The sequence below is a fragment of the Eubalaena glacialis genome, chromosome 10 (genome assembly GCF_028564815.1).
Source record: "Eubalaena glacialis isolate mEubGla1 chromosome 10, mEubGla1.1.hap2.+ XY, whole genome shotgun sequence".
Classification (NCBI taxonomy): Eukaryota; Metazoa; Chordata; class Mammalia; order Artiodactyla; family Balaenidae; genus Eubalaena; species Eubalaena glacialis.
In genome coordinates this window covers 112,854,710-112,870,354 of record NC_083725.1, presented here as the reverse complement: position 1 = coordinate 112,870,354, position 15,645 = coordinate 112,854,710, and the positions used below count along the sequence as shown (strand labels likewise).

At 53.2% G+C, this 15,645-nt stretch overlaps 2 protein-coding genes across 3 annotated transcripts; one reads left to right on the top strand and one right to left on the bottom strand.

Annotated features, from left to right (window-relative positions):
• The first annotated feature begins 303 nt into the window (after positions 1–303).
• FTH1 (ferritin heavy chain 1) lies at positions 304–2,865 on the top strand. The gene is made up of 4 exons (XM_061201862.1): positions 304–627; positions 1,863–2,009; positions 2,323–2,448; positions 2,545–2,865. Exons 1-4 carry the CDS (start codon positions 514–516, stop codon positions 2,707–2,709), a joined length of 552 nt encoding a protein of 183 aa, XP_061057845.1. The 5' UTR covers positions 304–513; the 3' UTR covers positions 2,710–2,865.
• A 460-nt stretch (positions 2,866–3,325) lies between these two features.
• Positions 3,326–11,619, bottom strand: BEST1 (bestrophin 1). Of its 2 annotated transcripts, XM_061203486.1 has the most exons (10): positions 11,468–11,619; positions 10,143–10,237; positions 9,313–9,546; positions 8,549–8,703; positions 8,071–8,148; positions 7,571–7,723; positions 7,271–7,351; positions 6,827–6,978; positions 4,409–5,053; positions 3,326–3,344 (listed from the first exon to the last, which is right to left on the bottom strand). In XM_061203486.1, the coding sequence occupies exons 1-10, from the start codon at positions 11,617–11,619 to the stop codon at positions 3,326–3,328; spliced, it is 1,764 nt and encodes a 587-aa protein (XP_061059469.1). The 2 variants fall into 2 exon arrangements, with proteins under 2 accessions (XP_061059469.1, XP_061059468.1); XM_061203485.1 differs by lacking the exon at positions 3,326–3,344 and having other exon boundaries at positions 4,378–5,053.
• Positions 11,620–15,645: the final 4,026 nt, after the last annotated feature.

Genomic DNA, 15,645 nt, shown 5'->3' with positions numbered 1-15,645 from the left:
ACCGGGGTCAGGGCTCCGAGCTGGGCTTCCTGCCCCCGCTCAGGCTTTCTCTCCAACCCCACGAAACGAGCGCCACGCTCCACGGAACAAGCTGCAGCCTCCAGGCCACCCAGATCCCGCACCGCCACCCCCACCCCTCCTTCTCCACCCCCACCCCTCCTTCTCCACCCCCACCCCCCCTTCTCCACCCCCCCCAGCGGGGCGGGGCCGCGCGCCCACCGGAAGGGGCGGGGCTCAGCTCGGCGGGCGGGCGGCGTGATTGGCCGCGGCGGGCCTGACGCCCATTCCCGCTATAAGAGCCGGGCAATAGTCACCTGCGCCACAGTCCTCGCGGAGAGTTGCCGCGGTTTCCTGCTTCAACAGTGCTTGGACGGAACCCGGCGCTCGTCCCCCGCTCCGGCCGGCTGCTCAGAGCCAGCCCTCGCCACCACCTCACAGCGCCCTCCGACCGCCCCAAGGTCCCCGCCGCCGTTACAGCGCTGCGCAGCCACCGCCTCACCTCAGGCAGCCGCCATGACGACCGCGTCCCCCTCGCAGGTGCGCCAAAACTACCACCAGGACTCGGAGGCCGCCATCAATCGCCAGATCAACCTGGAGCTCTACGCCTCCTACGTCTACCTGTCCATGGTGAGCGCGGGCGGGCCCACGGGGGGCGGGCCCACGGGGGACGGGCGCGGCCTCCCTGGCGGCAGGGCGGGGGTGTGGCTACTGGGAGAGCCCTCCCGCCTCCGTGCGCCCTTTTAAAGAGACCTGAGTTTTCTCCCGGGGTTGCTACACTTGCCACCAGTACGACCCTGCAGTTAGGAAGGTGGATTTTTGCATTTCCATCCCGTCTGCATCCGATCACGTGATGGGGGGGGCGGTGCTGAGGTCCGGTTCCCATCCCCCTGAGTTTGGCGGAGCCTGCTGGGTAATGGGTGTCCAACTATGGGGGCTGGTGCGAAGTGGTTTATCTCGTGGGCCGAACCGCCGCCTCCACCTCTCTGCTTTGCTTATCTCTAAGTCCCACTTGAATTGAAGCATCTCTCTAGAAATCTTCCTTTCAGCCGACACCGAGTTGTCTGCCACCCGTACTCTTTATCTTTTTTGTGTCTAAGGGTTGTGGCGTAATTGAACCTTTAGTTCTTGGATACAGTCCACCAACAGTTACGGGGCCTGAAAGTTTTCCATGCAGTAATCGGTGGAATCAGTTTCCCAAAATCCTGGTTTTAAGCGGTGTGGTAGGAGTTTTAAAATTGTCTTACTACGTTTTGCAAATCATCCGAGAATAGACGTGTTCCGGATGGGTTTGGAATACGCCTGGATTTCTATGATTGTTATTCCATTTCAGGAACAACTGAATACAACAAGGGTGTAAAATGGACTCAAATTTTTGTTTTCCACTGGTAACATATTTACATACGTTGACATTGTCCACAACTGTTATTTTGCCTAGTGGGTTAATTTTACAAATCTATCAGCCTGCTGTAAGTTGGTAGCTCAAGTTTTAACATGGATTACTCAGGGAGGGGGAGAAGGCACTAACAGTGCAGGGTAAATACTCCAATATCTCTTCAACCAAATTTGACAGGGGCTGTAAGAACTTTACTTTGCACTTACACAGATGCTTAAGATGTTCCATGGTGGAGGCAATTCCCATGATATTCTAACGGTTCCTTGTAGCAAACTTTCAGTCTCAAGGACCAAGTTTCATTTTTGTGTTTCAGAGTAAAAACTAATTACTGTCGTGTTCAATCCAGGAACACACTCTGCTCTAGTCTTGCTATGCTCAGACCCTTTCTTGCTGGGCTTCGAGAAGGAAGGCTAGGCTAGCAGACTGCCTTCCTTTGGGAATCCCTAACATGTTCATGTACCGCTTTCAGTCGTACTATTTTGACCGCGATGATGTGGCATTGAAGAACTTTGCCAAATACTTTCTTCACCAATCTCATGAGGAGAGGGAACATGCTGAGAAACTGATGAAGCTGCAGAACCAGCGGGGTGGCCGAATCTTCCTGCAGGATATCAAGGTGAACGGAAGATCCTAGGGTCGTCGTGCCTCATCTGTCTAGCAGTTCTCTGATGTCAGAAATCATTGAGCCTAGCAGTTGCCCTTATCAGATGAGGATACATTGGGCTTTTGTCTTTTGCGCTCTTTCGGGCCTACCACCTAAGCTAAAGTTGGCAGACAGTAATGGGCAAGGATAGTAAATTGGAAACGGTTGTCGGGGGAACTTGGCTGTTCCTTTTGCCAAGCGCGGTTGTTGCACATTAGATGTTTGCTGATTTGTGGTTTAAGTGGTAGAGGTTGCAGATGCACTGACTTAATCTCCTTTCATTCAGAAACCAGACCGTGATGACTGGGAGAATGGGCTGAATGCAATGGAATGTGCGCTACACTTGGAAAAAAGTGTGAATCAGTCACTACTGGAACTGCACAAATTGGCCACTGAGAAAAATGACCCCCATGTGAGTATTGGCAATCTGGGAGTAAATGGAGGAAATCATTTGCCTTAGGGGTTGGGGAAGCTTCCCAATAACTTTTTTCCTTGTTTTCTTTTCTAGTTGTGTGACTTCATTGAGACTCATTACCTGAATGAGCAGGTGAAATCCATTAAAGAACTGGGTGACCACGTAACCAACTTGCGCACGATGGGGGCCCCTGAATCTGGCATGGCACATTATCTCTTTGACAAGCACACCCTGGGAAATAGTGATAATGAAAGCTAAGCCTTAGGCTGGCTTCCCGTAGCCACAGGAGTGACTTCCCTGGTCACCAAGGCAGTGCATGCATGTTTGGGTTACCTTTACCTTTTCTGTAAGTTGTACCAAAACATCTACAAGTCCTTTCCTTAGTCTCATTCCTTCAAATAAAGTAATTTGGTACCCATCTGTTGTCTTTGAGTTCTTGGGATGGGCTAGAAATGTATCTAGGCCATCTTTATTAAATTTGTAAGTGCCACCATGGTTTAGTCACACTAATCAAAGTGAAATGCTTAGGAGGATTTGTATTTACTTATTAAATTCGTTAGTTTGGGAAAGATAACAAGGCTGGGGTGTTTTGAATTCAGATAGGACTTAAGGATTCCTGATTCTGAATTAGGTGTATTATATGTTTCCAGCAGTTCTGGCTTTCTCAATTTATGTGTACAAAAAGCATTTTAAGGCTTAAAGTAGACTTGAAGCTACTGATTCTTGTTCTCCATTAAGGTAACCATTTAATTCAGGCTGTCGTAGGGACATATTCTTCAGTGTGGACAGCTGTATGGCTATGACTGGATCAGTGTCCTGCTGGTGTACACGCAGGTAGGACCAGGCTGGTGAAGCATCCCCCTTGGGAAACAGGCTAGGAATGTGCTTCATCCCTAGTGAGAATTTGAGAAAGTTTACATGAGTATGGAAAGATACTTTCATTTCAATAGAATAGCTGCAGTAGGAGGAAAAAGGTTGAGACATCGTGAATATTAACCAGTGAGTAGTGTTAGAAGACTGTGGAGCCGTCTGGGTCCTTGCTAACCAACTACATTAACATTGTTTCTTAAACCAGCCACAGTGATTTGTGAAAGTTTCAGTCTAGCCCTTAGAAGTATGACAGGTGGTAGGCCTTTTTCAGTTTTCAATACAAAGCTAGGTATTCTGACCTCAGAATAACTGCTTGAGAATCATTAGAAATGAGAAGTTACACTTCCCCTTTCACATCGTGATTGGGGGGTGGGGTGGGGGGGTGGATCTAATGGGGTGAGTGAGTGTCTAAGAAATCTGGAATAAAGGCAAACATCTGGTGGTACTGTGACAGCCTTAGGTTGACCTCAAAGATGCATGAAGAGCTCATTTAAGTTCAAAAGTCTTTTGGTGAGGTCCCCAAAGCAGTAAGATACCCCAAGGGACCTGGATTGCCCCCACCTTATCTGCCAGTTCCCAGGAGTGTGGCACCCTTTCCAGGAGTGCTTCAGGACCACCATTGGTTATGGGAGAGTGCTCATATGCGACCTCCCAGCTAAGCCTGGGCAGTAAGTTGAGTTCTTGGGTTACAGTCTAGAGCCCCGAGTTCTGCCTGTGTTTCTGTGTCTGCCACCCCTGCTTAAAGTGAGCTGGGCCCACTGGTAACGTCTGCCTATCTAAGCCTGGCCTAGTGGCCCTTCGGTGTTATTCTTGTCGGTGCAACTTCATCTTCCTGTACCTGGGCCCCAGAGAAGTCTTGGTGAGTCAGGCTCTTGGGTGAAATAAGCAAAAGTCGCCAACACTTCCCTAGAGCCCCTGCTGTGGCGGCCAGGTGCGTGCCCCAAGCCAGTGCTGGGCATGCCCTGGCAGCCATAGGACCATAGGAAAACTCTGGAAGTAGGGTGGGCTTCAGAGCAAGGGAAGCTGGTGGGGACCACCTCTGGTGGGCTGGGGGGTTCAGTGACCCTGGTTTGGGTAGAGGACAGACCTGTTTTCCAAGGCCCAATAGGGATCGCCCCGATCTTTGAGTATAGTGTGTATGTTGCTTGTTGACTGTCCCAAATGCGGTTCTCTGAGATGTTCAGGGGCCTCTGACATGTCCGTTAGGTTAAACTCAACAGTTTTCCTCCTCATGTGACTCACTTCCGGGTGCTCCATTGAGGCCCCAGCACTCTCTGGGAGCAATTCAGAACTCTTCTTGGACCTGGGAGTTGCAGGCTGAAGGCTTTGGTCTTTGACAGTGTCATCTATGCCTGAGACTTTGCAAAGACTTGAGGGTGCTGACTGTCCAGGTGGGAAGACCATAGGGGTGTGGCTGAGGGGTGTCTGTGGGGCACTGTGGTAGCCTGACCTCCCATATAGTACAGCAGACTGGAAGGCATCCTCCCCTTTCCAGGCCTTGCTGTCTTCCTGATCACTGGTGTCCTGTCCAGCTCCCCCGGGGTTCTTGGGCTGGCCTTCACGGGAAAGGACTTCTTTCTTCGGCCACAGTAGTTTGGTCTTTGAGTTTGTCCTGGGGGGCTGGCGGTCATGGGATTGCAGCCCTAGGAAACGGCCAGTGATGCCAGGGTGAGCCCTCTCCTCCTCCTTCTCCTCCAGATCTGGCTGAAACTCCATATCCTCCTTATCCAGACTGCAAAGAAACAGGAGACTCGGGTTAGCGGGCAGCCAATGGCCTGAAGCCTGACTTGACTTCTCCCTTACCCTCTCTTCTCTCTCCCTCTGGCCCAAGGCCCAGGACACACAGTCTTTCTCACCTCGCCTTTGACTCACCTCTCTGCAGATCCATCCTGGACCTCTCAATTAATCCCTCCTGGCCGAGCTCACCTCACTGTTCTGTGGCTCCCTCTTGCCCATGTTAACATCCAAACTCCCTAGCCTGGTATTTAAGGGCTTCCTCTTCAGCACCCGCATTTTCCCTTTAAAACCCCTCACTCCAGGCAATCTGAACTACTCTCCCCCAGGTATGGATGGTCACGTGAGGCCCAGGAGTGACTCTGAGTAAACCAGGGATTTGTGGTTCCCACTGGGGAGCAGTATCCCCCCCGGAGAGAAGTCTGGCTTCCTGGGAGCCTAAAGCCTTTACTCTGCAAGAGAAAGCCTACCCACCCCTGAATGAGGCCACCTTTGCCCATGTCCAAATTCTCCCCATGCTTCAAGGCCCAGCTCCAGGTCCAGCTGGAGGCCAGCTCTCAGGCAGCCAGAGGTGATCTCTGTTCTATACTCTGTCCCTTGCCCAGGCATCCAGTACTTTGTACCTTGTATCCAGAGTCTGGGCCCTGGGTTTGAACTCCCTCACTAAATCGTGTGTTTTTTGGAGGCAAGGTCTGTGTGTTATTATTCTCTGTTATCCTCCTTCCCCAGAAGCTGGGCTACAAACCATGGAAAACTCAGAGGCGGCCTCCAGCAATGTTTCTGACCTAAGCAAGCCTCCATCCTTGATCATTTGATCACTCATCCAAACCTTCCTCACACCAACTAGAGACTCTAGCTAATTATAATTACAGCTTAATAGGCTATTCGGTTCTTAAAAAGAGAACAGTGCTTTTAATACTGTGGAAGAAAACCTTGATGGGATAGACCCTGAGATGCAGCAAACACTCTCGAAAGTCCTCTCCACTCTGTCATCCTAGGGAGAGGGAGCTGTCGGGGGCGCCCCGTCAGCCCGCTGTGGCCCAGCTACAGCTCAAAAGGGATTCTAGCCAAATCAGGGAAAGAGGACCCATGTGGGGGAAAATGTGGCTGCTGTGGGCTGACCTGAGGCCCGTACTCTGTAGCAAGAAGTCTACTCATAAGGTACCTGTGATGACCCAGCCTCTTGCTTGCTCCCTTGCCCAGGGAACCCCACTCCCACTCCCCATCCCAACACCCTGGCTTATCAGAAAACATAGTTCTGAACCAGAGTCAGGAACCCGGCCCTGACATCCCAGCTGCATCACTAATCACTGACTGCCCTTGAGTAAGTCCCTTCTCTCTCTAAGCCTCAGTTTCCAACTCTGGATAAGGGGGTGGGGCTTAGATTGGAGACTACCTAAGAGCCCTTATAGCTTTGAGTCCTTACACAGCACAAGGTAAGGGTTAAGGGTGTGGAGTTGGAACCAGACATACCTGGCCCACCTGTGCTGCTTCCTAGCTATGTGACCTTGGGTTGGGCAACTGACTTAACCTCTCTGAACCTGGACTTAATCATCTGAACATTGGAGATAACAAACCAAGGTTATTGGAGCGGGGTGGGGGGGGGTGGGGGTGTGTGTGTGGGGGGAATAGCTAATATATGTAAAGAGCTTAGTACAACGCCCAGCACTTAATAGGCACCCAATATGCATTAACTAATGCTATTCTAAGTTCTTAGGCCCTTGCACTTGGGGTTTTCTACCCACCGAAGTGGTTCCCTGGCACTTCCCACCTGATGTTGAAGGTGGAGCCAAAAAAGGAGGGCCGACGAGACTGGGCAGAAGCGGCTGTGTAGGGGGGTTGTGGTTCTGGCTCGTTCCAGTACATATCTCGCTCCATCGGCGGCAGGTCCTGGTGCATCTCATCTACAGCCAACAGGGACACCTGGTCGTCAGGGACAGAGGGAGAAGTCCAACAGAAAGGTCAGCCCAAGCAGGACCATGAATTTGCCAGGTGACTCAGAGAGGTCACTCCTCTCTCTCTGGGCCTCAGTTTCCCTTCCTGTGAAATGGAGAGACTGATGCAGCCTGTAGCCTCAAAAGTTAGGCTGAGAATCCTGTGAGTAAATGGTTGGGGGGCAATTCACTGTGAGGCCTCCCTACGGAACTGTAGGGCCCCCTCCCCGGGTCCAGTTTGGGGAGCGGCCGTGGGACAGGCTCTCCTCCTCCCCTCATACCTGCAAACTCCTGTCGACAATCCAGTTGGTCTCAAAGTCATCATCGTCCTCTCCGAACGGGTTGATGAGCTGCTCTGCCACCTTGGGGGTAGGTGAGGCTCTGGAAACCCCCAGGCGGGACCCCTTGCAGCCTTGCTCCCACCCTTAAACCTTGGCTCCTGCCATGTCCACCTCTCCACCCCCCTCAGTGATGCCCTTCCTGCCTGACCACTGTCTCCAAAGCCACTACATAGGGACCCTCCTCTCCTAACTGGCCGTGACTCCCTGGGCCACAGCTGGCCTTGTCCCGGGGAGGCTCACCTTCAGCCAGCCAGCATAGAAGAAGAACTGCAGGAATGTGAAGAGGGGTACAACGAGGTCCATCTCGTGGCCGGGGTAGGCCTTGGCTGGGTTCAGAAACTGCCGCCCAATCAGGCAAGCCAGGAAGAAGCTGTATACCGCCACGGTCACCACCTGGGAGGGAAAGGAGGTGTCGGCAGAAATGGGCTGGGTGGGGACCGTGGGGTCAGGAAGATCCCTAGGCTGGGAGGACAGGTCTCGCTCTGACTTGCACACTTGTGTGACTTTGGGTCTCTGTGGTCTCCTCTTTAAAATGGGGATGATCACACTGCCTCCACCACCTGGACCAGGCAGGAACCTGGACTCTTTGAACTTGGCACTAGAGACAACCTGCAAAGTCCAGACCTGACTCCCAGGGTGAGCCTCTTCTTCAGCCTCTAAGTGAGCCCTTCCCATCATAGGCTGTTTCCCGGGTCCTCCTCAGTTTCCCAAGGGGGCAGCTTCACCAGTCTAGTCCTCACCTGAGTGTACACCAGTGGGATACTGATCCAGTCGTAGGCATACAGCTGTCCACACTGAGTACGCAAGGTGTTCATTTCCTAGGGTAGTGGGGGCAGGAGGGAAGGTTGGGCCTTTGACCATCACCTGCTCTCCCAGGCTCACCCCCCAGCTCTTCCCCAGATACCAGGGTCTCGTGCTCATGGTCCAGCCCTGGCTGTGTGATCATGGACAGCTCACTTAACCTCTCTGTGCCTCAGCCTCCTCAACTATCAAAAAGGAACCAGGATCTCAGAGGTTCATTTTAGAGAGGGGAGGGGAGGGGAAATTGGAAAGGGGCCATCTTGGGCTATGGAATCCTGTTGGAAAAGATCCTACAGTCCCAAGGCCGGCTCTGGGAAGACCCTCAGAGGCTCAAACTTTCTCTTTGTAGAAAACCTGTTCCACGTGGGGCATGACCCTCCCCGCTCTGCAGCAGCCCCACGTGTGTAGCGGGCTCACGTTGAGCAGGCTCTGGAGCAGGACAGGGTCTCGGATTCGACCTCCAATCCAGGCCTTCGTTGACAGGTTGGCAAACCACACCCAGGGCATCCAGAATGAGTTGTGTGGCAAGTTCAGTTTTTGTAAGTGCTTGTGTTCCGAGGGGGTCATAAAGCCTGCGGGGTAGAGTGGAGAAGACAGTGGGTAGGGGAACCTGCAGAAGGGGTGGCTGGCCAGGCCCTGCTGGGTGGGACCCAGAGTTCAAACTAAGTCCCTGCTGAGCCCACAGGGACCTCAGAGCGCCTTTGCCATCCTCTTTCTTTCAACAACTTATCACTGCGTGTCTACTATGTGCTGCTCTGGGCTGAGCACGTGAGAGGGATCTGTCTTATTCACCAGGATCAGGTCAGGCAAGGCCAGAGAGTGAGACTGCTGACGTACAGCCTGGAAACCAGAGAACAGGAAGGGGAAGGGCAGTTCCCAGTTCCCAAAGCCCCACTCTGGCCCTCAACCCTCACTCTTCCCTCATCCCTCAAGAGTCCTTAGCCCTATCTAAAAGCCCTGTCTTCGGAGAGTCTGTTCCTGGCCTCTCCCCACCTTCAGACCCCTGACTTCGCCCCGCCCAATTCAGGTTCCCCCCCCCCCCATCCCAGGTCTCGACCCCACCCCGCTCCTGGTCCCACCCAATCCTCAGCCCTGGGGCCTCTGACTCCACCCATCTGCAGCTCCGGCCCCGCCCTTGTCAGCCTCTGGCTCCGCCCACTGCTCCGCCCGGCCCCGCCCACCTGCTTTCACCAGGTGTTGGGGACTGGGAAAGCGTTTGTAGACCGCAGCACTGACGCTACGCAGGATGAGCACGTTGCCCAGGTTGGCGTAGCGCATGAGCGTGCGCCGCAGCAGCCGGCCCTGCTCGTCCTTGCCCTCGACGAAGCACGACACCAGGTTCATGAGGCGGTCGGGCCATGGCAGGTTCTCATATTGGTTCCACCAGCGGGTCACGACCAGTGTCACGTAGAAGCCTGGGCAGAAGGGGCGGGAGGGGGGCGGGGGCGCGAGGGGCGAAGGCCCACGCTGCGGCCAGAGCCCAGCGAGGGCGACGCCTCGGTTTCTCCATCTTTCTAATGGGGCTGGGCCCAGCACCAACCCTCCTGGAGGGCACTCGGGAAGGGGAGACCATCAGAGACTCGCATGAAGGCGCGAGAGACTTCAGTTCTCTCTCTGGCCCCGCTTGCTTTCCCCGAAATCCACCAGATACCTCCCCTCCTGCGCAAGGCTCCAGAGACTACTGTAATGTCGGCGCTGCCCTCAGAAAGTGGGGTCTTAGCAGAAACTAACACAGCAATGTAAAGCAATTATGCTTCAATAAAGGTGTTTAAAATAATAATAATAAAATAAATTTTAAAAAAGAAAGTGGGGTCTTGAGTGCTAACAGCAGGACAGCCTTCCTAATGTCTAACTTCAGTCCCTCTGGCTGCAGGCTCCCTGTTTCCCTGAACCACCGAGAGGCACTGACATGCCACTGGCCTTCCCCAGCTAGCTCTTCATGATCTGCCTGCCTGGAGCCTGGAGCCTGGAGCAGCCACTGGGACCCCAACACGCGGAAGCGGGAGCTCACCCAGCACGAAGGAAATGGGGATGAGCTGGATGTAGCTGTCGCAATGCAGAGTCAGCTTCTCAAAAATCACCTGCTGATCGTCCGTGAGGGCCATCCTGGGGGAGGCGAGGGGTGGGGGGAAAGATGTGTAGACACTGGGAGGAGATGACTGAGACCGGTCCCAGGTCCAGCCAGGCCCAGGGTAGAAGAGTGGCAGCCTCACCTCCTCCCTATCCCTTTCACTGGCCTGCCTGGGGCCCCTCCTCTAGCCTGAGCCAGGTCCCCCTCTTTCTCCCGCAGCCCCGAAACCCCAGTGGGGCCTCTGCTCCATGCCTGGAGGAGAAACCCTCAGGAGGTTTTCTATGAGGTGGAGGAAGGCAGGTCCTGCTGGAGGGGTCAGTTTTAGGCACCGCTGACCTTTTTAAAGGATCCAGAAGACAGTTGTTTGAAAGCAGGTTGAAATAAGGAGTGTTTGGTCTTTAAAAAAAATATCTGGTAGGGAGGGATGGACCGGCAGAGCACAGAGCAATGAAACTGTTCTGTAACAACACTGTAATGGTGGATACAAGTCATTATACATTTGTCCAAACCCATAGAATGTACAACACCAAGGGTGAACCCTAATGGGAACTATGGACTTTGGGTGACAATGATGTGTCCGTGTGTGTGGGTTCATCTGTGATCACAAATGTCCCACACTGGGGTGGGATGTTGATAGTGGGGGAGGCCTGAGTGGATGGGGCAGGAGGGGTGGGGTATATGGGAACTCTCTGTACCTTCTGCCCAGTTAAGCTACGAACCTAAAACTGCTCTAAAAAATAAAGTCTTAATTTTTTTAAAGTATATCGATACCCTAGTAACAACCAAAGAAAATGAATGTGCTTTGTTATTAGTATTATCATTAGGAACTCAAGAGTTTTATGTATTTGATATTTTTCAATGCATTGCCATCATTAATGCTTTTTCCATTAAAAATGCTATCATATATTCTGTGGTTTTAGCTGTCTTTTATTGTTTAAATAAACATTTTTATTGGGGAAAAAAAAGTATGATATGGGCCTGTGAGACTATGTGGGATTCAGGGAAACAGGCTGACTGAGTGGGACTAGATAAGGCCTGGGTTCCAAGGCCCCTCCCTCGGTTTGAGGAAAGGGTGTTTGAGATGCTCCGACCTGCACAGAGTTGCCCCCCAAGGCTGCCTCCTTTTCTCTCCTCCCCAGCCCCCAGGCCTCAGGCCCCACGGTTTGACCACAAGCCCAGCTCAGCCTTATGGGTCTCTGTGCATTGGCCCTCTAGATGGCTGGGAGGCACCCAGGAGCTCCAAGCCCTGGCTTGTCCCCCTATACCTGTAAATGAAGCGGATGATGTAGTAGCAGATTAGGAAAATGAGGAACTCGCCATAGAGCAGCTTGTAGATGCTGCCTCGCCAGCACAGCAGCAGGCGGGAGAAGGAGCCTAAACGGGCATTAGCCACTTGGCTTGAGTAGGTGACGGTCATGGCCAGGCACTGAGCTGCAGCAGGTGGGCTTGGGTGCTGGTGAACAGACAGAGAGGGATACTGATGGGGGGGCCAGGAAGGAGCAGGGACCTCTTCAGAATCTGTCCAGGACTCAGGAGTGACCTTATCCAGGACCCTTCCCTGCTCTGGGCCTCAGCTCTCCCATCCGGACACTGGGAGGCGGGCGGTGAGGTGACCTCCAAGAAGCCAGGAAAGTGAGCTCAGGGACTGTCCATAGCCTTGGCACAGAAGACACAGAGAGGTCTGTGCCCTTAAATTGTACCACAAAGGCAACAACAGAAATGTCCACATGCTGGGCTCCTTCCTGTGTTATGAGCCCATCACGTTCAGTAGCTCCCCAAGCTCCATCAACCACCCTGGAGTGAGAACTGGAAAGGGGCATGGTCAGCCTTGGCCACCGCCCTGTCCCCCGTGCCCAGAACAGAGCCTGGCTGGTGGAGATGTTTACTGAACGGTGGCCCCAGGGCCTTTCCACCTGCTGATCCTCCTTCCTGGGGGATGCTCGTCCTAATCTAACTGTATGGCTCACTCCCACTTCAGATCACCTCCTCAGAAAAGATATCCCCAACCACCCTACCTGGAAATAACATCCTAGTACCACAGGCCCTCTCTTCCCCTCGCCTTGCTCCATTTTTCTACATAGCACTTATCATGTTATAACTGCAATTATATTTTGCTGGCTACCTGCTTGTTTACTGCCTATTCCCTCCTGGGAATGGAGCTCCTATTGTGTACTCATAGGTGGTGCTCAATAAAAATTTACTGAAGCAATGATTGGCACCCCATCCTCCCCCTACCTGCTCTGATGCAGCCACACTGGCTGTCTCTGTACCTGGTGTTCCCTAAGTTCATTCCTACCTCAGGGCCTTTGCACAGACACACAGGTGTCCACACACCTGCACGTGTGCTGCCTGTGTGTATCCATCATGTGCACATGTGCAGGTTATCCACCCCAAAGGCCCTCAATGTCCCAGCCCAGCCTTCTGGGGTAACCCTTACTCACAGTTGGGGCTCCAGGCTAGTCAGGCGATCCCACAAAAGGTCTGGCCACAGGACTGTTGGGACTCTCTGGGGTCCTCTGGCCAGTGCCCCTGCCCACTTAGGGGTTGGCACTGCCCACGTGTGTACTAAGTGGTCACTTGACTCCCTAAGCCAGGGCCTCCACAAACGAATCCTTGTCTTGGCCCCCTTCTCGTAATCTGCCCATAAGCAGCAGGCAGCACAGCCCGGCCTCTAATTCCTTCCGGGGGTGTGGGGCGTTGAGCTGAGACCAGGGCTGAAATGGGGGGCAACCCCCCCTCCACCATGGGCCCTGACTACCCTGCCATTTCCTCTGGGCCCTGGACTCTGGAGATTGAGGGATCTGTTTCTGACCCCTGAGGTCTCGCAGGGAGAGCTGTGGGGAGGAGGGGCCAGGGCCTTGGACCTCATCTCCTGTGCCAGGAGCCATCCAGAGAGGGGAGCCTCCGCCCAGGCCCTGTGGGCTTTGGCAGCACTTTGGGAACCCGAAAGAACATTGGACCACAGTCAGAAGTCCTGGCTTCTAGTCCTGGCTCTGCCACCTGGTGGAGTGACCCTGCGTGGGCCTCTTCTCCTCTCTGTGCCTCAGTGTCCCTCTGTGAAAAGGATGGCGTTGCTTTAGAATTCCATCACCTCATTCTGATGACAGAATTCAGCATATACTCGTGAGGAGCTCTGATTGGCTGCTGGTGACATCATAGGTTATTCGGGCTGTGATTGGCTGGCAGGATCCAGTGAGGTTGGTTTCTAGTTATGGAAGGAGAAGGGGGGCAAGGGGGCTGCTGCGCGGGGGTCGGGCCTGGCGTGGGATGACACAGCAGTGTTTCTGCTGCTGGCTCCCAGCTAGCCTGTGCAATAGGGAAGTATGTGCCCAGGTCCCCAAGGGCAGCTGGTTGATATCTCAACGGCGGGTTTCATACATTTTAATACATCAGTCCATATGTGAGAACCCTCCCCTAAGTCGCTAGAAGTGATGGGGGTCTAGGATGTATCTCCTCTTGTATTAAGTGAAAGCTTGAAGCAGCAGTGGCTCTTGGTCTTCAGTGGCTGTAAGAATAGCCTGGAATGTTTGTTAAACATGCAGCTTCTCAGGATCTTTCTCCAGAGTCTGATTCTGAGACCTGAGGGATGCTGCATTTCTAACAAGCACTGCGGAGATTATAATGCCAGTGATCTCTGAACCACACTTCCGAAGCCCTGATTTACAATGTGACCTTGAGCCTTACGATAAATCCGCTCCTTCCCTCCTCCCTCCCTCTCTCCTTCACTCCTCCCTTTCCTACCCGTCCCCACACCCCCACCCCATACTCCTCAGTGTTAACAGTGCTGAGATTGCAGGCAATTTTTGTGCACAGTATTCTGCCTTTATAATTCTCTGTCTGGAAAAAAAATTATTTGACAACAACCTTGGGTACTTTTCTCATCACAGCAAACAATCACACCATTACTGTTATAAGGGAGTCTCTTCAGAGATCAGGGACCATCTTTTAGAAGTATTTGCTGCATCCCTGCTGCCTGTGCTGTGGGAGACATATTTCCCACCACTGTCCTTAACTGAACTGGGGAAAGGGGCAGGTTCACTTGAGCCTCAGTCTCCTAATCTGTGAAATGGGAGAATAATGCCTACCTCAGCAGCTGGGTGAGAATGAAGGACGGGAAACGTTTTAGTCAACTCTCCAAACCAGAGAGTTCTCGTGTCTGTTAACTCTTCCTGGGGAACATCTACAAACCCCTGGTGCCTCTGCCCCACCCTCCAGAGTCAATTGGTCTGGGTGGGGCCCAGTGGTTGGTGTTATTTCAAGTTCCCCAGGTGAGTCTAGTTGCCGGTGTAGGTTGAGGATCGCTGCTGTGAGGGAATTTCTCCCTTCCCTGTATTCCCTCTTCCCCCCCCCCCCCCCGCCCCCAGCACATATCAACACCAAGAGAGAGCTTTCCATTTACCAGATGATTAATAAGTATATTTTATTTTATTGTTTTTTTAACATTTATTTTATTTATTTTTACTTTTTTGGCTGCATTGGGTCTTTGTTGCAGCGCACGGGTTTTCTCTAGTTGCGGCAAGCGGGGGCTACTCTTTGTTGCGGTGCGCAGGCTTCTCACTGCGGTGGCTTCTCTTGTTGCGGAGCACGGGCTCTAGGCTCGCGGGCTCACTAGTTGTGGCTCACGGGCTCTAGAGCGCAGGCTCAGTAGTTGTGGCGCACGGGCTTAGTTGCTCTGCAGCATGTGGGATCTTCCCAGACCAGGGCTCGAACCCGTGTCCCCTGCATTGGCAGGCGGATTCTTAACCACTGCGCCACCAGGGAAGCCCAATAAGTATATTTTAAAGTTAAAGTTGAAACATGTGCCCAGCACCACACCTGGCATGAAGATGTTCAATTAGGTGGAATAAATGAACCACCTGCCTTTGTGGAGTCAGGTTCCTGCCTCCCCTGTGGTGGCCACTGGAGGGCGCCCTTGGCCAGCTGGCTTTGGCCTGGAAAGCCTGGTCCACTGGTCAGGGCCTGGGTGGATGGTGGAACTGGCACTGGATGGCACCTTCATCTCCTTGAGCCTGACAAGCAGCTGTAAGAGGGAGTTGGGAGACACTGGAGTCCTCCCTCCCTTTCCCTGAACCACAGGTTCCTTGGCAATTCCCCCAAATCCCAGCAGGACCAGCTGACTGTGCTACCCCAGCCCCCTTCCCTCTCAGATGCCCCAGGATATCCCCAGAGACACCCCATGAGCAGCTGCTCCTGGCCACGCCCCACTGCTAAGACAGGCACACCCCAGGCATGTCACTGTCTTTCCCACTGGGTCTTGGCCATGAAAATGTCCCCAGCCAGTCAGGCATGGCTCAGGCACACAGAAAGGCCACAGCAAACACTGATTGACTCAAGCCATCTCGGACAAAGGCCCTAGGATTGACCCCTGCAAGGATGGGGCCCAACCCCATCAGTGTCGGTCTCTTCTGCTTTCCATTCCGCAAAGTAGTCAGTCAACAAACTA

Excerpts from the sequence above, each read along its gene's own strand:
- FTH1 (XM_061201862.1), top strand. The coding sequence starts at position 514 with ATGACGACCGCGTCCCCCTCGCAGGTGCGCCAAAACTACCACCAGGAC. Across the intron at positions 628-1,862 it reads CCTACGTCTACCTGTCCATG|TCGTACTATTTTGACCGCGA; the intron begins GTGAGCGCGGGC and ends TACCGCTTTCAG. Across the intron at positions 2,010-2,322 it reads TCTTCCTGCAGGATATCAAG|AAACCAGACCGTGATGACTG; the intron begins GTGAACGGAAGA and ends CCTTTCATTCAG.
- BEST1 (XM_061203485.1), bottom strand. The coding sequence starts at position 11,619 with ATGACCGTCACCTACTCAAGCCAAGTGGCTAATGCCCGTTTAGGCTCC. Across the intron at positions 9,547-10,142 it reads CCCCATTTCCTTCGTGCTGG|GCTTCTACGTGACACTGGTC; the intron begins GTGAGCTCCCGC and ends CCTTCTGCCCAG. Across the intron at positions 8,149-8,548 it reads TGCTCCAGAGCCTGCTCAAC|GAAATGAACACCTTGCGTAC; the intron begins GTGAGCCCGCTA and ends CCACTACCCTAG.